General features: G+C 51.4%; 1 protein-coding gene and 1 long non-coding RNA gene across 2 annotated transcripts; both read left to right on the top strand.

The window, feature by feature from the left end:
• Window positions 1-3,577: 3,577 nt before the first annotated feature.
• On the top strand, window positions 3,578-8,654 carry LOC147647304 (uncharacterized). Its single transcript, XR_015281622.1, has 4 exons — window positions 3,578-3,731; window positions 4,242-4,525; window positions 4,643-4,757; window positions 6,604-8,654. It is a non-coding gene; the product is annotated as an uncharacterized LOC147647304 (long non-coding RNA).
• Window positions 8,655-15,837: 7,183 nt separating this feature from the next.
• LOC147647303 (uncharacterized) lies at window positions 15,838-17,494 on the top strand. The gene has a single exon (XM_086872262.1). The coding sequence runs from the start codon at window positions 15,994-15,996 to the stop codon at window positions 17,317-17,319; it is 1,326 nt and encodes a 441-aa protein (XP_086728388.1). The 5' UTR covers window positions 15,838-15,993; the 3' UTR covers window positions 17,320-17,494.
• The last annotated feature ends 7,423 nt before the right edge of the window (window positions 17,495-24,917 follow it).

Raw genomic sequence — 24,917 nt, 5'->3', positions numbered from 1 at the left:
AGAGGGAGTTTGTTTGTGTGTTCAGTGTAGATGATTCTACATCTCTTGCACTGGTACAAATCAAGAGCACAATCAGTGGATGACAAGCACCAGAACATGATAAGCTGGACCTCTCAGTAGATGAAAGAAAGAATGTGAAAAGGACAAATGCAGGGAATGACTTGGTGAACTTTGTAAGAAGGCATATTTTTTCCTAATAATTCCCAGTTCATTCCCTTTGCTTTTGTCCTCTCTGGCAAGCCTGTTTGCATGGCAGATTCCCCAGGAAATGAGAACCTGGAGCTTGTGGAAGTGCCTGAAAGGTGCCCTGTTCCTCTGCAGGGACACTCAGGCTGAAACAGGAGCCTGAGGCCTCTCTTGAGAAGCCTCCTCGGAGCTGGAATTTGTGCCATGCCAGGAGAGGAGGAGGGGGAGGAGGATGGGAGCTGTGTGTGAGGAGCAGGAGGTTTGGGCCGCAGGACATTCCGTCTGTGCCGCTGCCCCGCAATGGGCGGCCGTGCCCGGGGCTCTGGGCCTGCCCCGCGTGCGCTGAGCTCCCGACACTGCGGGAGCTGCCCGGGCTGGGCTCAGGTTCCCACTGGGACTGGGCAGCAGGCTGGGCTCCAGCTGGGATCAGCAGCAGCTGGAAATACTTCTGGGCATCTCCACTTTCTGCTGCTGCTTGGAAAAAATAATTAAGTGACAAGTTCTGTTTTTCCTTTATCCTTGTGGATTTTTTCATTTTATTTGCCACTGCAGAAGCAATTTCTGTGATGGCCTCTGTCACCTGATTCTATTTCAGCAGCAGCAGCAGCAACAGGGCTGTGTTTGAGCACTGCAAATGTCAGCTGTGTGGCTTTCATTCCCCTCGACTTAGTGCTCAGGGACTTGAGGGCATTTCAAAATCTGCTACTCATGATGTCTGAGACAAAAAATCCTGAGTTACTGATTACTAAAGCACAGTGGGTAGCACTGATTGAAAGAGGCAATTGTAGTTTTGCAGATAAAATTCAGGTGGCAGGCAGAAGAGGAACAAAAGCAGACGAGATCTACAATTGCCAAGGCAAAGGCACCAACAGCCTCCTACTGTCACCTCAGGGTGAGTAAAACAGAGCTGAAAACAGCGCTGGAACCCGATCCTTTCTTCCTCTGAGGGCTGGCTCAGGGCAGCAGAGGCGGGCCCTGAGGAAGCCTGAGGGCTGTTTGTGGGGGATTGTTGCTGTAGTCCAGAATTGCCCTGGCAAAAGCCCTGGGAAGCCGAGGCAGGAGCAGGTGGGAAGGGCCGGCGCTGCTGCTGCTGCTCGTGGCCGGGAGCCCCGGCCGGGCCGGGCCTGCGCCCGCTGCGCTGCGGCTGCTGCTGCTGCCAGAGCCGGGCGGGACTCGGGGACAGGGAATGGACACGGGGGGACAGCAAAGGCCTTGGGGGCTGCAGGGATGTTGGTGCTCGGGCCAGCGCCAGCACAGAGCTTCAGCCCGCAATGAAGCCCGAGGGAAACGCTGGCGAAAGGCTCCATTCAGCCTTTCTTTACTCGGCGCTGTGAAGGGACCGAAATAAAAGGAGAACAAGCAGGGCCCGACCCCTTCTCCTTTGGGAGGAGCCCCGCGCCTGGGGCTGTGAGGGGCCGTGAGGGGCTGTGAGGGGAAATGAAGGGCTGTGAGGGGCTATGAGAGGTTCTACAGGGCCATGAGAAGTTCCATGGAGCCGTGAGGGGCTGTGAGGGGCCATGAGGAGCCTCAGCCCTGGCAGGAGGGGGTGCCACCATGTCCCCAGGGCAGGGCAGCCGTGAGGGGCTGTGAGTGCAGACGTGGCAGCAGAGCGGGCTTGGGGCAGCTCTGGGAGGGGATGAGACCCTTCCCCAGCTCCAAACCACACCAGACCCACCATTAACAGGATTTTCTGTCTTTAGAATCCACTGGCAACTTGGAGTTGAGTGTACAGTTAAATCCCAGTGGGAAAAGCAAGAGACTTTCAGTCATTGGTTTTCAATGTGTGTTTCACATACATTTCAGTGTGACATCCAGCCATTGTTATTAATGTCTAAGATTTAAAAGTCTTACCAATGAAAAGTAATACTAATAAATAATAATAACATCAAGAACAAGAAATGAAGCCCTGAATCCCAACAATCAGCTCAGAAACATCATTTTGTTTGTAGTAAAAGATTAGTACTAAAGGAATAAATGAAAGAGTTTTAATTTGTAATTCAGACAAAAGACGATTCATCTTTTTCCAAGGTTCTGGTCCCCTTCCACCACGGTCATTTCCTTTACTCTCCCACTTTCTAATAGTTAGAAAGGAGTTAAGCACACCAGAAAAGGCAACAGCTCCTGTTTCAAAGGGAAGCAGCCACCACTCCAGTGAACCTGAATTGCCCCCAGGCACGTGTGTGCACTTGAAGGGTGAGCAGGTGTTGGGAGAGATCTCAAACTCCTTCTAAGGCTGTGAGAAACCCACAAGTGGCAAAGTATCATTGTGGGTCAACTCCTGCTGAAATTCCATTCCCCCACACCCTCCAAATGGGCAGGCAGGGCTGGGCTCTGGCAGGGTTCAGTTTTGAGTGCCTTGTGCTCCCTGGCAGGGAAGTGATCCTATCAACTCTGGTACTGATGGATTGTGGTATGGCTGCTGAAGGAGGAGAGGGAATCTCAGCCAACAGGAAAGTCTCTTCTTCTCCTTTCTCACTGTAGAAAGAGAAATTCTCTCCAAAGAGAAATGCCTGTGCTGGGTTTCCATGGGACCCCTTCCCTCAGCCCACTGAGGCTGACCCACTGTGTGCTCTGCAGGAGCCAAAGCCAGAGGAGTCCCAATATCAGTCACCCCACAGTCCCCACACAGCAGGAGAAAGCACTGCTTGCAGTGGGGCTGCTGATCTGTGACCCATCCTGATTCCATCCACCCCACTCCTCTCAACCACAGACACCAGAAGGATCCCAGGAAAGCCACAGTGCTCTACCAGATGCCAGGAGCACTCCCTGCTGTGGCCTCAGGGATGCTGGGTGACCTGGTTGATGAGCATCTCTGGCTGGTGATGGAATGTATGGATGGAGGCCCTTGACAGGAGGTTGTTTGAGCCATGTGTGGGGCTGAAGGAGAGATGGCAGCTGTCAGTCGGGAGGGCAGGGACCCCGCTTGTGAGTCCATTGCCTTGGACACCCTCAGCCACAGGATGTCCAAGAAGTCACACAAGGCTTTGGCACTCGCAGCCTTCTTTTCCCCAAGTTCCTGCTTTCTGTACATTTACAGCAGAGAACCTTGTTTGTTTTTAGAACTAGAATAAAGATCCCAGAGGGAGCAAGCCTTGCTGGTTTTAATCAGAAGCATCAGTGAACAGAAGTTGTGTTTCCTCTTCTTTGGTCACATCTTTGTTCCTTCTGAGTGTCCAGGCTGGGCTGGGGGGATGTCCTCGTTTGCTGCATTTTCTGAGTTCGTCTTGGATCCTTTGGAGGGCAATAGGTTGTGCCCTCTGAGGATCCTTTGTGCTCCTTGGTGACCCAGGAGAACCTTCCAGGAGGTTTTTGGGTGAGCTGCTGCTGTGATGTCACAGGAATGTTGCCGTGTCCTTGTGGTGTTCCCGTTGCTGTGGGGCACAGAGGCCTCAGTGTCAGAGCGGCTCTGGGTGCCTGCTCATTGCCTGAGGATCCTCCTGCCTGAGGCATTCTCAGCAGCCAGCCCAGCCCCTGACGGGTGTCCTTCTGTCCTGGCAGAGGGACAGACAGTCTGCAGACGTGTGCAGCACAGCCAAAATGATCCAGTAAGTGGTTGCTGCAGTTTGCACTCTGGACTCTGGGGCTTCTTATGGGTATTTTTTAACCCACTCGGCCCCTAAGTCGAGCATTTCCCCAGGTGTACCATATGTGCCTTTTGGATAGCTGTGGGCTTTCTGTTCTTCCTTTGGAATGGATGTGATTTTGAAAGGAAATTGCCATTAAATGCCATATGTTTGGGAGAGCTCCTGCCAAAAGTTTCTTAAAAAAAGGGTTTGTTTCTAAGCCAGCAGGGTGTGCACAGCATTTGGAATGGAGCCTGGGGGGGTTCTGTTCCCCAAGAGGAGAGTCTGTGGCAGTGGACCCTGGCACTCCCTCCGTTTGCTGGTCCAGCCAAAACCTGGACACAGCCAAGTATTTTGTGTTGTTAACTTGCCTTCTGTGTGATCCAAAAGGACTGTGGCTCCAGGAGGGAAGTTGTGAAAAGAAAATGCTCTCTCTTTGCATTGACTTGTTGTGTGGGAGTTTCCAGCACAGGCAGCTTTTTCTCCTAACAGCGTCTGGTTCAGGTGAAGGTCACCTCACACATGGATACCGTGAAGCTCCTTCTTCAGAGAGTGGGAAAGGAACCTGTGGTGTTCAGAGATCCCAGTTGCTCCCTTTCAACACCAATATGAGCCCAGTAAGCTCCAGGATGATTCTTGTCACATGCCAGCACTCCCAGGATGGTCCCAGTTGCCTCTGGCAAGATCAACCCAGTCAGTCCCAGTATGATGCCATTTGCCCCCAGCGTGCTCCTAGTTGCTCCCAGTCACCCCCAGTATGAGGGATGATGTGCAAGGTATGTTGCCAGTCACTCTCAGATACTCCCAGTATGAGTCCAGTCACTCCCAGTATAATCCAAAGATGGATGGATGGGAGGCCTGATGGAATACTGGAGACCATTGTGACACTCTAGGGCCCCATGGAACCGTTGTGACACCGAGTTGGCTGGGAGTGTTGATATGCTGCAGGGTAGGAGAGCTCTGCACAGGGACCTGGACAGGCTGGATCCAGGGGCCAAACCCAACAAGGTGAGGATTAACAAGTTCAAGTGCCGGGTCCTGCCCTTTGGCCACAACAAGCCCTGCAGTGCTCCAGGCTGGGGACAGAGAGGCTGGCCAGCAGGCAGGGAGAAAGGGACCTGGGGCACTGATGGACAGCAGGCTGGGCATGAGCCATCAGTGTGCCCAGGTGGCCAAGGAGGCCAATGGCACCTGGCCTGGATCAGGAACAGTGTGGCCATCAGGACCATGCCAGGGATTCTTCCCCTATGCTTGGCACTGGTTGAGCTTCACCTCGAGTGCTGTGTCCAGTTCTGGGTCCCCAATTTTGGAAAGACATGGAAGGGCTGGAGCATGTCCAGAGAAGGGCAACAAGGCTACTGGAATACACATCTTGTGAGGAGCGGCTGAGGGAGCTGGGGTTGTTAATCCAGGAGAAGAGGAGGATCAGGGGAGACCTCATCACTCTCTACAACAACCTGACAGGAGGGTGCAGCCAGGTGGAGGTCAGGCTCTTTACCCAGGGAACAGTCCCAGGACAAGTGGACACAGCCTGAAGCTGCACCAGGGGATGTTTAGGCTGGACATTAGGAAATATTCTTCACAGAAAGGATGATTGGGCATTGGAATGAGCTGTCCAGGGAGCTGGGTGAGTGACCGTCCCTGGAAGTGTTTAAGGAAAGACTGGATGTTGCACTGATTGCCATGGTTTGGGTGACAAGGTGGGCACAGGTTGGACTTGATGCTCTCCAAGGCCTTTTCTAGCCTGGTTGATTCTCTGATGACTGTGACCCTGCAGGGCCCTGGGGAAGCAAGGGGCCACTGTGACACTGCGGGGCCTGGTGGAACCCAGAGGACCACAGTGACACTGTCCCACATGGCACCAAAGAGCCAAAGAGCCATTGGGACACCGTGGGGCTACATGGAAACAAGGAGTCCATGGTGACAGTCGGGGTCCTCGTTGAACCACAGAGGCCACTGTGACACTGCTGGGCCTTGTGGAACCAAGGGGCCACTGTGGAACCAAGGAGACCCTGGTGAGACCCTGGGCCCCAGTGGGATCAAGGGGCCATTGTTCCATTGCAGGGACTCTAAGGGAACTAAGGGAACACCTGTGACATTGTAGTGCCCCATGGAACCAAGGGTGACACTGCAGGACCTTGTGTAACCTGGGCTCCACTGTGGCACTGCACCACCAAGGGATTCCTTGTGGCACTCTGTAAGAGGCCCTTTTGGGGTGTGGACGATCCGAGACACGGCAGAGACTTCTATAGTCGAGTTAGATGTTAGTAGTTTATTTCAGGGTGTGGGGAGAAAGAGAGAGCCTACTAGGAGCTAGCAGACAAAGCTCAAAGCAGGCTCAGAGGGAACAATACAAAAGTGGGTAAAATATGAATACATGAGTTCAAGACTTAAGATAGCTAAGAAAGAGAGGAACAGAACAGAAGTGAGAGAGCCGGGGAAAAAAGATAAAGAAGGGCAGAAAGAGCGAGGCAAGAGCATAGAAAGAGTGAGGCCAGAGAAACAAGAGAGCGAGCTCTCCTTTACAATTACTTCTATAACCTATACATTTGAATAGTCCATTCTTTTACTAACCAGTCTTTCTAAATATACTAATACAGTAACATTTGTGTGTGACCTATAGAAATCGCTGCTTTTGCATATTTTTAGTTATCTCAGGGTCCTTCAGATCTTTCTTTATAAGGCTGGGAAGAGGGGTCTTAGCTTAGTTTTATTGGGGGAAAGAAATTGTTCCAGCACACCAGACGGGCTTCTTTGAATTATTCAAACCATGCTTTCATTTGTATTTCTTCCTTAGCCTTTTGGGCTAAAGAGTCATATTTATAATTCCTTTCTAATTCTACCTTCCCAACAGCACTCTGAGGCCTCATGGAACCAAGAGGCCCCTGTGATACTGCAGGGCCTTGTGGAACCATGCAGAGCATTGTGACAGAGCAGGACAGAGCATTGTGACTCATGTCATGATGGGACCACTGGGATACTGCAGGGCCCCATGGAACCAAAGGGATTTTGTGACTCTGGGAGGCCTGATGGAATCCTGGAGACCATTGTGACACTCTAGGGCCCCATGGAACCGTGGTGACACCGAGTTGGCTGGGAGTGTTGATGTGCTGCAGGGTAGGAGGGTTCTGCACAGGGACCTGGACAGGCTGGATCCAGGGGCCAGACCCAACAAGGTGAGGTTTAACAAGTTCAAGTGCCGGGTCCTGCACTTTGGCCAAAACAACCCCTGCAGTGCTCCAGGCTGGGGACAGAGTGGCTGGACAGCAGGCAGGGAGAAAGGGACCTGGGGCACTGATGGACAGCAGGCTGGGCATGAGCCATCAGTGAGCCCAGGTGGCCAAGGAGGCCAATGGCACCTGGCCTGGATCAGGAACAGTGTGGCCAGCAGGACCAGGCCAGGGATTCTTCCCCTATGTTTGGCACTGGTTGAGCTGCACCTCGAGTGCTGTGTCCAGTTCTGAGCCCCCAGTTTAGGAAGGACACAAATACTTAGAGTTGTACTCACAGAGTCTGTAGGCACTGGCATGTTCCAGCTTTAGGAGATGGCTCCAGGAGCTGCAGCTGCATTGTCCTGCAGCCAGAGGCTTCCTGTGTCAAGGGCTGGGAGGGATTGTGCCCCAGGCACTTCTCAGCACCTTCTTAGCCCTGACTGATTGAAGCTCTCTGTGTCTCTGGGCTGTGCCCCAGGGTGGCTGCAGGCAGTACCCCAGTCCTGCTGGGCTGGGAGAAGAGCTGCTCAGCAAGAGAAATGTGCTTTTGAAGCTTTTCCTAGTTTTCAGGATCATCCTCTGTGCCGAGAGCCTGGCCCAGCTCAGCAGCACAGACACAGCAGCAGGACTTTAATGACCCTCTTGGGGCTTTGTGCTGAGGCCCTGAACATCAGTCCCTGAGAGGGAGGGGAAGAAACTGCTCAAGAAGTCCAAGTCAGAATCCAACTCCAGAGCTACTTTTACCTTTAATGGGTCCCACTGAGGGACAGCACTGAGAAAGTGTCCCCAGGCCCCAGGCAGGGCAGAGAACAGGAGGCACTGATGACAGGTGGGGACAAAGAGAAGCCAAGTGTTGGTGCCCTGGGCCACAGCAGCCTCTGTGCCAGCAAGGGCTGTGAGGAGACACCTTGTCCTGAGGCCCTGGGGCCTCCTGGCACAGCCCCAGCAAGGCTGGCCACTGTCACCCCCTTTGGCCTGCCCTCAGCATCCCCCCTAGCCCACATGCCAGTGGCCTCAGGGATCTGCTGGAAGGAGTCCCTGAGGAGCCTTGCTCAGGAATGGCCCTGGGGGCTCCTTCATGCTCCCAGGAACTGCAGCTTTTTCAAAGGACTTTGGCTTTTGCCTTGGAGTCTCTGAGAGGTTTGTGCAATCATGATCTCCAATTATCTGCTGTAATTAGTCCATTGAGAAGCTTTGTCAGTAACAACACTCAGTGGGGCTCATTAATGCTTCAAGGTACTTCAGGTTCTTAAGGCACTTTCCTTTCTCCTTCCCACTTCTGAGAAAACTTCTGAGAAGTTTGTGCAATCATGGCCCCAATTATCTGCTTTAAGGAGTCCCCTGGGAGCTTTGCATTGACACTCAGTGGGGCTCATCAAGACTTTGAGATACTCAGGGTTTTTTCAGCTACTTTGGATTTTCCTTTCCACACTGAGTCTCTCTGAGAGGTTTTTGTGCAATCCTGGCCTCCAATTCTGTCCTCCAAGGAGTCCATGAGGAGCCTGTGTTGGGGATGGACCTCAGTGGCACCCATCAATGAAACGAGACACTTTGGGTTTTTTTTCTGACTTGGACTCCTGGAAAGGTTTGTGCAATCTCCTCTCAGGCCCTGAGGTTCAAGGGCTCAGCTCCAAATGCACCATGGGGCTCATTAGGATCAAGCAAGTCCTAATAAACCATGGCTGTGCCTTGATTTCCCTCTGGTCTGGTGCAGTTTTTAGGAAAGTTTTCTACAATCGTTACGGAAAAATAGTTCAATGAGCTTCTAAGAAATATGTATTCCTTTTTTAAGGGACATCTTTTATTCCTGTTCTCTTTGGAGCAGAGGGATTGTAGCATTCAGTGATGGATATTCGTCCAGGGCCTCTCCTAAGAAGGTCTGGCCAGGTCAGAGAAGCTGTGTCTTGAGGTCTGACCCAGTGTGGACAACCTTGCTCCACATTCCCCAGCCTCATCCTGTCTCTTCTCACTCCCCTGGGACCTGCTTTGCTCACACAACTGGCTGCACTCAGGCAAAGAGGGATTTTCCTTCTTTAATTTTAGCAATCTAAAACTCCTGAGTTTCCCCATGGAAAACAGACACCCTCCTCAAGTGTGTGCCAAGCCCAAGGCGCCACCAGGGAGCTTCCCCTTCCCCAAGGCAGAACCATGCAAGGAATGTTTCAGACACACAGGAAGTTCTACAATGAACACAAAGCCAGAGTTGGCTGAAGGCAGAATTAGAGCAGCTGCTGAAGGCCAGCCAAGCTTTGAACTCCTTGCAGCTGAAAGCACCAAGTGGGTTGTTTGGAGGTGTGTGAGTGAGCCGAGTGAGGGAAATGCAGAGAGCCCTGGGAGTGTTTCTGTGCAGACAGGCTGCTGCAAGAGAAGCATTGGTACTTCTCTGGGGGCAAACTGTTAGAAGGGTCGGTGTGGAGTGACCTCCCCAGTGATCTCACAGTACCCCCTGTGATGTCACACAGCCACCTGAGATGTCACAGCCCACTCGCTGATGTCACACAACCTGCTCTGGGATGTCACACCACCATTCTGTGATGTCCCAGCCTGTTTTGTGATGTCACAGCCCCCCTTAGATGTCACAAAACCACCTCGTGATGTCACATTGTCTCCTGTGATGTCACACAGCCACATTTGATGTCATAGTTCACTCTATGATGTCACAGTCAGTACTGTGATGTCACACAACCTGTCCTGAGATGTCACATGGCTCTTCTATGATGTCGCTGCCCACTCTAGGTGTTGCCTAGCAAGGCAGACACCCTGGTTCTAGAGCAGCACGGTGGCCACGCTCAGGCCACTCGGTCCAAACCCACAACGGCAGCAATGTGATGGATGGCAGAAATGGCGTTTATTGCTGGAGAATTTGACAGTTTATAACCTAGGTTCACACAGTTACTCCCATCTGCTTTCAGCACAGCTAGGTGCTATTGGCTAATTGCGGGGGTCATTACCATACACTGTGGAGGAGGGGGGTGACTATCTTTCCATTACATCCCAATATCTTCCGAGCCGCCGGGCCCAAGCTTCTACATTTCCCCCCTCTTTATGCCTAAGTAAATTTGCTAGAATATAAGGTGTATTAGTCTTAAAAGTTCTAACATTATTTTATAAAGTATATTTATCTCTAAACATTTTCTCTAACTTATCTATATTATAAAAAGTTTTAAAAGTAGATATTATCAACTTGAGTAAAATATAAGGTACACTATACTTAACTAATAGGCTTAAAACTTATAAAATAGACTCCGCAGTTTTTCATTAGTACACATAGGGCACATGCGGTGACCAAGTGTATTCTTAGAGCATCTGCTGTCTTTCTACAAACAGGATGTTGACCGTTTCTAGTCGGCTCTTAACAAAAGACACAAGCCTATTTTAAACACAGAGTTTTTCAATTATCTGCAAGTCTTCATCAATTGTCATTTGTAGCTGAGACAGTCTCTGTTGTTGGGTCACGATGGCAGAGACACCTGTGGCAGCACCAGTTGCTGCCAGGCTAAGCAGCATCGCTATGGTCACACCTGTCACCAGTTCTCTTTTCTGAAGTCGGGTGAGTCTCTCCGCTTGCAGGCTCAACTCTTCATCCAGGTGGTACATGACCTTGGGAACAATCACAACTTGCACACAAAAATCGTTAGGAACACTGAAGTTATAAATTGATAGGCATAGGGTAATCATTGCCGGGTCTGTGCCCATCAGCTGTTGCAGGCTGGAGTCTTGCAGTTTAGGATTTCTTGGTGAGTGAACTCTCTGTCTCCCCTCTGTCACCTGAACTGGGAACGCTAGCGCAGCTGAAGGGACCCAGCTGGCACATGCAGTTTTTACCTGTCCCCAGTCTGCGAGAGCAGTATCCTCTCAGTTCTTTTTTAATGTGGAAAGGGGGATTCTTGTTTATCTTTGTTGTTTCCTCCTCTAAGGACTCAGTCTCCGACCATTCATCTTCACTAGTGTCTCGATTGGAGTTGGAACTCGACTGGCTAGCTACTTCCTTTTTCCCGTGCCTTTTTGTTGGGCTCCGGCCACGCCTACATCTCCTGTGGGCGGGCTGTTCCCTCCCTCCTGGTTCTCCCCGCCTTTCACTCTGCCCTTCACTCCGCCCTTCACTCCGCCCTTCACTCCGCCCTTCACTCCGCCCTTCACTCCGCCCTTCACTCCACCCTTCACTCTGCCCTTCACTCCGCCCTTCACCCTGCCCTTCACTCCGCCCTTCACTCCGCCCTTCACTCCGCTCTTCACTCCACCCTTCACTCCGCCCTTCACTCCGCCCTTCACTCCGCCCTTCACTCCGCCCTTCACTCTGCCCTTCACTCCGCCCTTCACCCTGCCCTCTGTTTCGCCCTCTTCTCTGGGTATGGAGGAGCCCGCTGGGCCCGAGGTCCTGGCTCTCCCCTGGAGAGGAGATACTTCTCTGTAAGAGAGACACAATCTGTCGCTCCCGGGGGTCTTTGAGTTAGATATGTTAAACTGTTGTGTTTCATTGGTGTTCTCCCCTGCTGTCCCACCCCGATACATGTATCTCAGGCTTCCCCCCACCCCTCTCCTTCCCCATAAATACCCCGGGTTTTCCCCTGTTTGGGGGATTCGCTGTTTCACACCCTTCGCCGAAGCTCTGCCTGAATAAAAGGTTTTGCCTTGGTGGAACGCTGGACCAGCATTCTCGTCCCTGCTCCCTGTGTTGCCTGCCCACCGCTGCCGAGCTGAGCTGGAATCACTCAACTACCGCTGAGCCTGAGCTGGAATCACTCGACTGCTCAAAGCCGCACACGCGCTTTGACCCGGCCCTTCTCAGGGCCGTTTCTCTAGAGAAGTCGCGGTGCTCCAGGCTTTCCATCGCCGCGGCAACTGGCGTCCCAAACGCGAGGCCTTCGAAGGAGCCCTGAAGAAGCGTCTGCCTGCAGTTTTGGCTGTGAAGCGAGTCGCTGTTTGAGCCGCCGCCCCTCAAGGAAGCTTGCTTGCATTTTAGCAAGAAGCCATCCAAGAGGCTGCGACCAGGACCCTCGCTGACCATCCGGGGCAAGGAAAGCCCCTGAGGACCGGCCGCCAGGTGACCACCTACCCAGCAGCTTTTTTTTTCACCCGCCGGCATCTGCCGAAGAGAAATTGTAAGTCGACCCCGTGAAGAGTTTTTTTGGGCTTTTTTCTTTTTCTTTTTCTTTGCTGTTTTACTGCTGGGTGGGGAGTGAAAAAGGATGGGGAATGAGTCCTCTGTATGGAGACTGACCCCACCTGAGAGGGACTTTTATATCCAAGTTGTAACTACCCTAAAAGCGGAAAATTTTAAGTTTTCTAAAGGGGATTTAAAAAGATTTATTCATTGGGTTTTTAAACATTTTAAGATTAATTCGGATTCTGCTAAATCAGGAACCTTTTGGGATAATGTGGGGAGAAAGTTATATACAGTTCAAGCTAAAGGGGATTTTTCTGTTGCAAAATTCTTTCCTGTGTTTCAAAATATTATTTTCTCATTGGAAAAAGAGGGAAAAAAAAGAAGAGGGAGTTTGGGGTCCCCAGTTAAACCCCCCAACCCTGTCAACCTCTCCAAGTGTCCCTAAACCCTCTTCTCCTATCTGAGACCCAGTTGGCGGGTGGACGTTGCCCCAGGGCACAGGGCTGCTGCCGTCTCCCTGACACCCCCCTACCGTCTCTCTACCGTTACCAGGGCGGCAATGGCCATGACGCTCTGGGTCTTCCCTCTAACCTCTCTCCCATGCCCTCACACCCGGTTGTGTACCCCCCAGTTCCTACCGTTAGCACAGATGGCGCCGGCAGTGTGGCCAGCCCCGCCATTCTGTCTCACTCCCACCCCGGTTTTCCCGCCCTCGATGCCCAAAATGGCCACTTTCCCGCCTTCACCCCTTCTCTTCCTGCCACGTCCTGCTCCCCCTCTCCCCCCACTGCGTCGTTGGGTGTAACCGCGTCGGGCCCCCCATCCATCGGGAAACCCCTCCCCATCGCGGACCCCAGTCCCGACCCTTTGTGCCAGGGCCCCACCCCTGGCAGCGCTCCCGCTCCAGGGTCCCAGTGCCCCGGAGGTTGGGACGGCTCCGGCCGGAGCAGGGCCATCTCAGCTTCCCCACCCGGCCACAAAAGGGCCAGCTCTAGGCACCCGAGCCGGCCCCGCGCTGCCACCAAGCGCCCCCCAGCTCCACTAGGAAATGAGAGTAGTGAATCTTCTTATTCAGATTCTGAGTATGAAGATCACTGGGCTGAGGTGCAGAGGGAAGCCACACGAGTGGGGAACTCAGCTCTGTCATGGAAAATACTTGCCTTTCCTGTAATAATGAGGAGAGACAGGGGAGGGGCACAAATCCCACCACTATAGGGAACTGCAGGAACTTTGTAAAGCTGCCGAGGAACAGGGCAGGGGTTCACATTTTTTTAAACACTTGCTGGAAGCCTCCTTCTCTGCCCACATCATGGTCCCCCATGACATCCAGAATGTTATGAACTGCCTTCTCTCCCCAGCAGAGTACATGTTATGGGAGAGGCAGTGGAAATAACATTTAAAGCAATTGGCAGATGTTTATGCTAAAGATGCTAACAGACCTAATTTTACTTCAGAGTAATTAGCAGGAGAAGGAGATTTCCAAAAGCCCCGAGATCAGGCCCGGGACCTGCCTGAAGCAGCTTTACAGGATAGAGCTAATGCTGGTAAGATATCTCCTTTTACCACCCCTGATGATAAAGTGCCAACGCAGTGCTTCACCAATATTACGCAAGGGGCAACTGACTCTTTTATTAAGTATATTGGTAAGTTTAAAGTAGCCATTGAAAAGCAGATAGAGAGCCCTCAGGCGCAAAAAGAATTATTAGTAAAAATAGCAATGGCCAATGCTAATCCGGAGTGCAAAGCAGTTTTGCGAGCCCTCCCGCTGGACCCAGAACCAACCATAGATCAGATGGTTGAAGCCTGCACCAAGCACTCCTCTGCCTCAAGTGAGAATACAGTGGCACTTGCAGTGGCTAAAGGAGTGGCAGAGGGGATATCTCGAGTTTATGCTGCAGACCTCAATACAAGTCGTTGTTTTAGTTGTCGCGAGCCTGGACATTTTTTCAAAGACTGTCCAGAGAGACATTTTACACAACCACCAGCCCACCAATGGTTACCCAGACAAAACTGGCATTCGGGAAACTTCAGGCAGAGCGTGGAACGGCCCCGCGCTTCAACATCAAATCAAATGCCGTACCGCTCCACCCCTCCTGCCAAACCCACCATCCTGCCTCCACAGGGACCCCAATATCAAGCCCAGCAGGTGGAGAGCTTCAGATGGGAACCTGGCGTCAACTGGTAACTAGACTCTCTTTACATAAGAAGGGTGACTGTATTTAAAAAATCCCCACAATAAAACGTGGACCACCAGGCAGTCCCTCTAACATCTTAATACTTGGGGATCCTACCAACTCTCCAGGACAAATTCATATTGTTCCTGATGTTCAGACTATACACCCTGGAGATGAAATTTCCATCTCCCTGACCTGAATAGACCCTCCTTATTATTTAAAGGAAAAGACTCCTGTGGCACAGGCCTTTTTACTTCCTAGTGACTACCCAGATCACGTTCCCCTCAACCCCAGTGCTATGTGGACTCAGGTTGTGGGCTTCAGCAAACCTGTTGTGGACTGCAGCCTATTTTGCTATGGAGAAAGGATTCAGCGCCCAGGAATGCTAGACACCAGAGCAGATGTTACCATCATCGCTCGCTCCGAGTGGCCAGACAATTGGGAATTACAACCTGTAGCAGGCATGATTTCAGGAATTGGAGGGATGACAGCTTCCATGAGAAGCAAGTGGAATGTTGTCATCGAAGGACCTGAGGGAAAAATGGCAACCATCAGGCCGTTTGTGGTGAGAGCACCAATCACCCTCCGGGGATGGGATCTCCTGTCCCAATGGGGGGCTTCTCTGTGGATTCCCAGCAGGGATTTTTAATTGGGGTCACTGAGAAGCATGCCACGCCTACCATCCCCCAGCTCACCTGGAAACAGCACCATCCAGTGGGGGTTGATGAGTGGCCCCTATCTGAGACCAAACTGCATGCACTGGAAGCACTTGTGGAAGAGCAGCTTGCCAAGGGCCACATCACTGAGTCCAATAGCCCTTGGAACTCCCCTGTCTTTGTCCTACGCAAACCAGGCAAGGACAGGTGGAGACTTCTTCAGGACCTCCGGAAGATCAACGATGTCATTGAAGACATGGGATCCCTTCAGCCTGGGATGCCCTCCCCTTCAATGCTCCCCCGGGATTGGAAGCTGGCCATCATTGACATAAAGGACTGATTTTTCAACATACCCCTCCATCCTTGGGATGCTCCCAGATTTGCATTCTCGGTTCCCTCCCCAAACAGACAAGCACCTTTAAAAAGATACCATTGGCTAGTCCTTCCCCAAGGGATGAAAAATTCTCCTACCATCTGCCAATGGTACGTGGCCCACATTCTGTCACCTGTGAGGACCCTGTTCCCAGATGCCATCATCCTCCACTACATGGATGACATCCTGGTTTGTGCTGCTGACGATGACTGTCTGCACCGGACTTTACAAAAAACCATCCAGACAATTGAGGACGCTGGATTTGAGATACGTGAAGACAAAATCCAGCACACCTGCCCTTGGACCTACCTAGGACTCCGGATCGGTGAGCGGACCATCGTGCCTCAGCAGCTGACCATCAGAGATGACCCCAAGACCCTGCAGGACCTACATCAGCACTGCGGGTCCATCAGCTGGATACGCCCTCTGCTTGGAGTAACGACAGAAGTCCTTGCACCCCTCTTCAACCTGCTCCGCGGCAGCGAGGACCTCGATTCACCGTGCTCCCTCACGCCGGAGGCCCAGGAATCCGTCACCAAGGTCCAAGAGGCCCTGTCTTCGCGGCAAGCCCACCGCTATGAGCCCGGCCTGCCCTTCCAACTGGTTATCCTGAGCAGAAACCTCTCTAGCCTCTGACCTGAATACTGTAACTGTGAATATGTTTTAAAGAATGTCTGTTTCCTTTTTCTTTTTTAGAAATAACCTACCTCTTACTCAAATCCATGATGAGCCTTAACCCTGCTGTCATCCTGCTCACACTGAGCAGCCTGACAGCAGCCTGGATCGTCCCACAGCCATGCCAGAACATCTGGGTGACCCTGGCACAAACACTCCAACAGGAAAACATTTGTCTATCTACTGCAGCAGCAAAAAATCCTATGTCTACCTGCCTGGTAGGAATTCCCTTGCAGCATGATGAATTCACACACAGCTTTAGTACACTGACTCCTGAAGCAGGTAATAAACTACACAGCACTCATGTAGAAGCAGAGTTAAGAAACCCCGTCGAAGAGTGGCTACCCCAGTTTCCTAAGGCAACCCAGGAACCCCAGGAGTTAGAGCTGCTGGGTTCCTCCCGAGCATCATACTGTGTACACTTTAGGGTCAGTCCTCCAACTCATAAAGAAACATTCCACCATATAGTACAACATCGAGAAGAAATCACAGCAAAAAGGTGGTGCCGTGTACTAAGCTACATCAAAGTGCACTCCTCAGCTCATACACATCCCAAAAGCCTCCCCAAAAGACTGTTCCTCATTTGTGGGGACCGTGCATGGGCAGGAATTCCATCCCGTCTCCTCGGAAGGCCGTGTACCATAGGGTGTCTATCACTGTTAGTGCCCAATCAAACATTAATTGGCGAATTGACCCATAAAAACAATTTGACCAAAAAAATTCAAAAGAGAAGTGCTACAAAATTAGATGAAAATTGTGACTCAGAGATTTTCCATTGGTCCAAATCAAAAAGAATTGCTGCATCCATTTTCCTTCCTTGGGTAGCTGCAGCCAAGGCCCTAGGTGAATTGGGACACCTAGAATGCTGGGTGGTAAAACAAGCAAATTTAACATCTAATGCCATAAGTGCCCTCCTAGAAGATGAGGAAATTACCGGGCAGGCGACAGTTCAAAACTGTGCTGCAATAGACTTTCTCCTGTTGCTCCATGGGCACGAGTGCCAGGAGTTTGAATTTCTCTGCTGCATGGATCTGACATCGAAAGTTCCTAACATCCATGCCACGCTCCGAGAGATGAAAAGCAAGATCAGACAAGTCAAGCAAGAAGCAGATGACTGGTTCAATGGACTGTTTAAAAACTGGGGACTCTCGGGGTGGTGGGCTTCAGTAGTGAAAACTATTCTGTCACTGCTAGTCATTGTTTTGCTAACGGTGTTAGTGTTTGGAGTGCTAAGCAAAATACTGTCCAGAAGCATAGTTAAGCTAGTCTCAGCTACCTCAGATGTCAACCATATAGAGTTGGCAGACCGGAGTAACCCTCACCAGCCTGCAAATGGGGATTGGTGGGCCACTTCAGGTCAGTATGTCGTATAAGCTCGTTACCTTTCATTTGATTACATATATCAAAGTAGGGGCAGATGTGGTGGTGCATATTTCTGGGAGTTATTTGTTTCCCAGTGACGTGTTTTTCCCCTCTCCTACCTGTCCCTGAAACGTTATCCCATTGGTTGGTGTTATATGTCTCCCCGCCCCTCTCCTGAGGTTTGAAAGAGTCCGGGAAGGAGAAACCAGGTCTCTTCTCCCCCTGGAAGCTAGCCAGAATAAACATCCTCCGATACCCCGGAGGGAGAAGCAGCACTTTTTGGTCTTTTCTTGGTCTCGAAGGATCTCTCTGACCCCTCCATTCGACAGAGCCAGCGTGGATTACTTCGGGGGGCTAAGGGAGGATTGCTTCAATCCTGGGTACGGCCCCACACTTACACATGCTCATATTTCAATGGGACATGGCACTGAAGAATCCACTCCTTATCATCAAGTGGATTTTTACACATAACCAGCCCACTAAGACTATTACCACTCCGCAGGAAATCATGGCTGAACTCATTAAAAGAACTAGAGTCCATCTCCGCATTCTTGCAGCCTGTGAGTTCACATGCATCTTCCTCCCATTGGCAACTGGAAGTTTGGAGCCTTTGCTCCAAACCAATGAGAGCCTTCAGTTCACTCTCGATAGCTATTCAGGCCAAATTTCTATACGTCCACCTGGCCACAGACTTTTCAAAACTACATTTCATTTGGTCCCCAAATCATTACAGAGCAAAACACCGCTCCAGGCCCTGACGGTTTTCACCGATGGCTTGGGGAAATCCCACAAGTCAGTCATGACTTGGAAAGACCCCAGGACACAGAAATGGGAGTCTGATGTCCAAGTGGTCGAGGGATCACCACTGATTGCTGAATTAGCAGCCTTCATCAGAGCTTTTGAGAAATTCCAAGAACCTTTCAATCTGGTGACTGATTCGGCTTATGTGGCTGGAATAGCTATGAGAGCAGAACATGCATTTCTAAAAGAGGTCCCTAACCCAAATTTATACAAATTGCTTTCTGAATTAGTGTATCTTTTCTCCCGCAGAAAGCAACCTTACTATGTCATGCATGTGAGGACACATTCTGACCTCCCAGGTGCCATTGCTGAAATTGTCCCACCAGTTCTTCCACCAGAACGTGCCTGCATTGATGAGAATGTTCAGACTACCCAGAGACCAGGCTAGAGCAATAGTTGCCACCTGTCCTAATTGTCAATCTTTCCAAATACCGGTCGTTAATTCCAGGGTTAACCCCCAAAGACTTAACAGCTGCCAGATATGGCAAACAGATGTCACTCACGTCCCGTCCTTCGGGAGAGTCAAATACGTACACGTCTCCGTAGACACCTTCTCTGGTGCAGTGTTTGCCTCAGCCCATGCAAGAGAAAATGCCAAGCACACCATCCGACATTTTCTCCTTGCTTTTGCTACCCTGGGAGTCCCAGAACAAATTAAAACAGACAATGGACCTGCTTACACCTCTCACAAATTAAGAGACTTTTTCAATGAGTGGGGGGTGAAACACACCACGGGCATTCCTCATTCCCCTACAGGACAATCAATAGTAGAGAGGACCCACCAAAACCTGAAAAGAGTCCTTGATCACCAGCAGGGAGGAACAGAGATCATTCCTCCCATTGAGAGGCTCTGTAAGGCTCTATATGTCATGAACTCTCTAAATTGCTCATCTACAGAGCCTGACCCCCCTGTAATACGGCACTTCTCTAATTCAACTCATGCCAAACTCATGCAGAAGCCACCAGTGCTGATCAATGATCCTGAATCACAACGGACAACAGGACCTTTCCCGTTGATTACCTGGGGTAGAGGGTACACGTGTGTGTCCACACTATCAGGACCTAAGTGGCTCCCAGGGAAAAATGTGAAACCTTATTTAGGGCCTACAAACCCTGCACCAGACTCAGAAATTTCAAAGTCTCCTGAGACCCACACCTGAGGTCCAGAAAAACAGCAGCCCACTGCAGCCTGGAAATGGAGACGTCGTTGGAGTCCACCAAACCGACCTGCCACCAGACCAACAACCAGACAGAGGCCAAACCGTCCTGCTACCAGGGCCGCAACGAGACGACTGCCAACATCACGCCTGACACCGTGACAGTACACAAGTCTTCTTAACTCCCTCCCCCTTCCCCTTCTCGCCCTCGTTGCCTAGCCCAAATTGCCAGTTTACACCAAAATGCACCTCTGTGCTGCTGCTGGTCATGTGTCCCCAATACACAAAATAACCCTGCTTATAATTGTGGTTTTTTTTTAAAGAGGGGGGAGACGGGACAGGAAAGTGAAAAGGAAAATAGCTCCCCCCCCTCCAAAAATCAGAACTAATCTTTTATGTCTTGTTATAGAAAATGGAGAACAAAACCATCCTTGAGTTCCTGATGTTCCTGATTATCTGCATGCTCCTGAAAACATCAGCTGTGGAGGCCTGGCTAGTAGCACAGCCCCAGGAGAACGTGTGGATCACCCTCGCAAAGACTCTCAAACAAGACCACGTGTGCTTGTCCATGGGCAGTACCACCAACCCTCTAGACCTTTTGCTCCTGGCCCATGGACACGGCTGCGAGAAAATTAACTGACTGTGCTGCTTTGACCACTCCAGCCCCAGTGAAAGCATCCACACCCGCATCCTAAGACTCCAACACGTGCTCCAGGAACTCCAGACTGAAGAGAAGCCCCAGTGGCTTGAGGACCTTTTGGGGAGCTAAGGACCCAAAAGATAGGTTGCCTCCCTCCTGAAAAACATTTTTAAGTTTTCTTGAGTATTATTTTCCTATGTAGGTTTCCATATGTCAAGTTATTAGCCAAATCTCTGGAAGATACCCTTTTCATAAGTAAAGAAGGGGAAGTTGTGGGGGCTGAGGAACCCGCTGTCTCTGCGATCCCTGGCTCTCCCCTGGAGGCAAAGAACCTATCACTCAGAGAGAGACAAACTATCACTCCGAGGGGTCTTTGAGTTAGTTATGTCAAACCCTTGTGCTCCATTGGTGTTCCCCTCCGCTGTCCCACCCTGATACATGTATCTCGGACTCCCCCCACCCCTCTCCTCCCCTATAAATATCCCGGGTTTTCCCATGTTCCACAGATTACCTCTTGCTGGCTCCCTTCACCAAAGTCGCACACACGAGCTTTGGCCCAGCCCTTTCCAAGGCTACTTCACTAGAGAAATCGCGGAGCTGGGAGCTTTCCATTGCCAAGGCATATCAGAGCCAGTGTTACCCTATCTGTGACATCATAGCAGTGTGAGCTCCAACGTGCTCCTCTCTGTGACACCACAGCAATGAATGACAGGCCCAAATTTCCTCTTCTCCCTCACACCACAACAGCAGTGACAGCACCTATTGCTTCATCTCTTCCACCACAGAAATGATAGGACAAAAGTTCCACTCGCTGTGACAGCAGTGCAGTCACACACCAAATTTCCTCCTTTCTCTGACTCCACGGCAGTGACAGCCCCACTCTTCCATTCCCTGTGACACCAGGGCAGTGACATGCCCAATTTCCTCCTCTCCGCAACTCCAGAGCAGGGAGAGCTCCAGTGTTCCTCTCTCTGTGACAACACAGCAGTGACAGCTCCAATGTTTCCGTCTTTGGGACACCAGAGCAGTATGAGCCCCAAAGTTCCACTCTCTGAGACAGCAGTGCAGCCACAGCCCAAAATTGCTCCTGTCTGTGAAACGACAGCAATTTTAGGCCCAGAATTACCCTGTTGGAGACACCATAGCAGTTAGAGCCCAACTTTACCCCTCTCTGTGACACCAGAGCAGTGAGGGCCCAAATTTCCTCTTCTCTGGGACACCACAGCAATGTCAGAGCCACTGTTACCCTACCTGTGACATCATAGCAGTGTGAGCTCCAACGTGCTCCTCTCCATGACAGCACAGCAATGACAGGCCCAGTGTTTCCCTCTCTCAGACACCACAGCAGTGACAGCTCCAATATTCCCGTCTTCTTGACACCAGGGCAAGGACAGCCAAAAAGTTGCCCTCTCTGTGAAACCAAAGTAGTGACAGCCAAAATTGCCTCCTCTGTGTTGTTAAGAATAATATGTTACAGTTGCTGTTTGTAAACTCCTTACTTACCTTGTACCCCTGTCCCAGGTTTACTTACCTTGTACCCCTGTCGCAAATTGCTGTACCCCATATTTCTTGTTCCTTGTTCAGCCAGGCCCTGCCCCCTCTCCCAAGTTGCTGTACCCTGTGTTTCTTGTTCTGTGTTCAGCCAGGCACTGCCCCCACTGCTCCTAGACTCCCACATGCCAACACTGTATCCCTTTCCCGAGTTGCTGTACCGTCCTGAGGAGGAAGATGACATACTGACTTTTATGCAAACGAGAGAGACCAGAGACTTATGGGATGCACCCAGACTGGAAAAAACCCCAAAACAACGAGCCACGCAAAAGGGAAGGAATAGAACCAGCACCATCTAACAAGGAAGACCCAGAGGAGTCCCCTGACTTCTTTCCAGAGGCCGACATAACCTGGAGGAGACTCGACTGGGATGACAGCCTAGACTACGAGCCCTGAAGAACGAGTCTTCCCGGGGACTCCCGTGAGGAAGGAAGGCTCAGCTCTGCCTTAGTGACAGAGCTGCACGGATCCTCCTCTTCTGCGGTGTGCAGTGGGAGCAGTGGCGGTGTGTGCGACCCCTCGGGCCCCCACCCCAGAGCTGTGCTGCTTAATAAAGGCCTTTTTAAAAGGAGCTGGTCTCCTGGCCCGTTTATCACAGCTTGGGGGCTCGTCCGGGATAGCCGTGCCCGGAAGAGGACCAGGGACGGGACAGCCGCCCACCCTATTGGGCCTCCAGGGGACACCTGGCTATACTGGACCCAGAAGAACAGCCTGGGATCGACATCGGAGAAGATTGCCGGATTGGGTAAGCCACCGATGGCGGGAGTAGGAGGCGAGTGAGTGGATGTGTGAGTGAGACGGGGGCTGGCAGCTCAGACCCCCGGGGCGAGTGCGGACTGCCCAGTACCGCGGTTCCGGACTCCCGCGAGGGGGCTGGCCGGGAACGGCAGGAAGCGAAAGAGGCTCACTTGGGCCCAGAGAAACGAGTGAGGCGTCTCCTGGGGATAAAAGCTCCCCCTCTGAGTGCGCAAAGGGGTACCTAAGAGAGTGAGTGGCGCACATAGGGGTAGGCCCCTCTACTGAAAAGGGCTAAATGGCCTAGGCTTCTCCGGGCGTGTGGAAGGCCTAGGTGAGTGAGAGTCACACGCAGGCAATCTAGGTAACTCCCGGGGTGGTGTGTGGGGGTGCCTAGGTTAGGTGTGAGTGAACACACCCCCCCCGCTTGGGTATTCAAGACGACCTGACCGGGGAATTGGAATTGGGGGTCCCCAGGCCCTACCGGCACCAGGTGGTCAGCGAAGGGCCCTCGCTTCCCAGGGTCTGTGACACAGGACGTGCTGAAAGGCTCTAGTTGTCGCGGCTCAGTCTCGGCTCAGGGGGTTCCTGAGAAGGGAGGTCGTCAACCTGCTGCCGGAGAGCACAGGGGCAGGTAGTCTGCGCGGGCGGGCGAGGCAGCTAGAGTAATACACTCACACATCCCTTAGCTGAAGCCATTCCCTGGTGGGCGGAGTGGCTAGGAGGCAAGGGGGAATTCTCCCACCACTCACTTACAGTCAGCCCTCGCGCAGAAGCTATTCTCACTGGGGAAGGGGGATAGTCAGGGAGCGGAGGGGCAGGGGGTTCCGGGGTGAGCCCTGCTGACCAAATCTTGTGGACGGCACTGAGACAGGGACGGGGGAAGGTCCCAGGAGCTTCTAGTGCTAGGGTCCCCTCAACGTCGACCCAGGAGTGCTCATAGTCTTCGCTGGCAAGGGGGTCAGGGAGGCGAGGCGCAAGGGGAACGTGATTGGGGTGTAGGGAGGGGCAAGCGGAACCTGCAAGCCCCGCTGGGACCTAACCCCCGGGGCAAGCAGAGACTGCAAGCCCCAGAAAATTCAAAGTGTGAGTGGAAGGCCGGCTGAGTGTAAGAAAGGGTGTGGATTCCTGTGTGAGAAGATTGAGTGTATTCCCTAGTGTGAAAGGAGAGAGTGAGTTCCTAGAGTGTAAGTGGATTTTTTGTTGAGGTTTGAAAAGTCAGCTGTCCGTCATTAGAAATTTTTAGTTTGAGTAGGAGCACCTTTATAAAGTTTAATTTAAGTAAGGGCCAGTTTTAAGGTTGCGTTGCCTGTCAGTTCCAGTTTTGTTCGGGTAGAGGCACCGTAAGTTGTTTTTTTTTAAGTGAAGGCCCGGAGATAGGAGGAGCAATGAGACAATGTTTAAGTAAGAGAGTAGGTCCCAAGGGGAATGAAGAGGCCACCAGAACCATTCCCCCTGATAGCCCACTAGGGCAAATATTAAATTGCTGGGATGCACAAGAGGCCACCAAGGGCCTAGACCGGATCAAGATGATCCATTACTGTATAGAGGTCTGGCCCAAACTAGAGATGCAAGGACAGTGGCCTTGGTATGGTACTAAAGATCCTTGGATGTGCTCCCAACTGTACCAGCATCTGAAAACCAGAAGAGGAACTGAGCCCAGAGAGAGTATCAGGCATTCTAGCCATACCTGCACCAAAAACAAAGAGGGACATAAGAAAACTCTTAAGCCTTTATAGATACTGCAAACTATGGATGGAACAATATACCCAGAGCATCAAGTTTCTTTATGAAAAGCTAGTCGATTGTGAACCCATAAGGTAGACAGCTGAAGATGAAGCGCAATTAAATCAGCTGAAGGTTAAGCTGTCCTCAGCACCAGTTTTAAGCCTGCCTGACTTAAAGAAAGAATTTGATTTGTTTGTCAACTCTGAAGAAGGGACTGCATATGAGATTCTGACCCAGGAATGGGGAGGATGTCGTAAGCCCATAGCCTATCTATCCAAACTGCTGGACCTGGTAGCTCGTGGGTGGCCCACCTGCATGCAATCAATAGCTGCTGCTGCCATTCTAATAGAAGAGGCCCAAAAGCTAACCCTACAGGGTAAGATCAGAGTCCACACGCCACATGATTTAAAAACAATCCTGAGCCGAAAGGCTCAGCAGTGGCTGACAGATGCCAGGATATTAAAATATGAAGTCATCCTAATGGATACGAGCAATTTGGAGCTAGTAACCTCCAAGGGCCTGAACCTGGCACAATTTTTGTCAGGGGAGCCTCTGCCTGAATTAGAACATGACTGCTTAGAATTGGTAAATCTCCAAACCAAAGTGAGGGAGGATCTGGGAGATGTACCCCTGCCCTATGGGAAGGTACTATTTACTGATGGTTCCTCCAGGGTGGTGGAGGGGAAAAGATATTCAGGGTATGCAGTGGTCATAGAGGTAGGGGAAGGAAAACTAGATGTCCTAGAAAAAGGGAGACTACCCCCCAGTTGGTCAGCTCAGTGCTGTGAGGTTCATGCTCTAAAGAGGGGTCTGGACTTGCTAGAGAGAGAAAAAGGAACCATCTATACAGATTCAAAGTATGCCTTTGGGATAGTCCATACCTTTGGTAAGATCTGGGAGGAGAGAGGCTACCTGAACTCCAAAGGGAAGAACCTGGCACATGAAGGGCTGATTAAATCAGTATTAGAGTCCTTGACCAAACCCACAGAGATTGCAG

Source organism: Cyanistes caeruleus, unplaced genomic scaffold (genome assembly GCF_971803275.1).
Source record: "Cyanistes caeruleus unplaced genomic scaffold, bCyaCae1.hap1.1 HAP1_SCAFFOLD_11, whole genome shotgun sequence".
In the NCBI taxonomy this organism is placed as follows: Eukaryota; Metazoa; Chordata; class Aves; order Passeriformes; family Paridae; genus Cyanistes; species Cyanistes caeruleus.
This window is presented reverse-complemented; position numbering and strand designations above follow the sequence as displayed.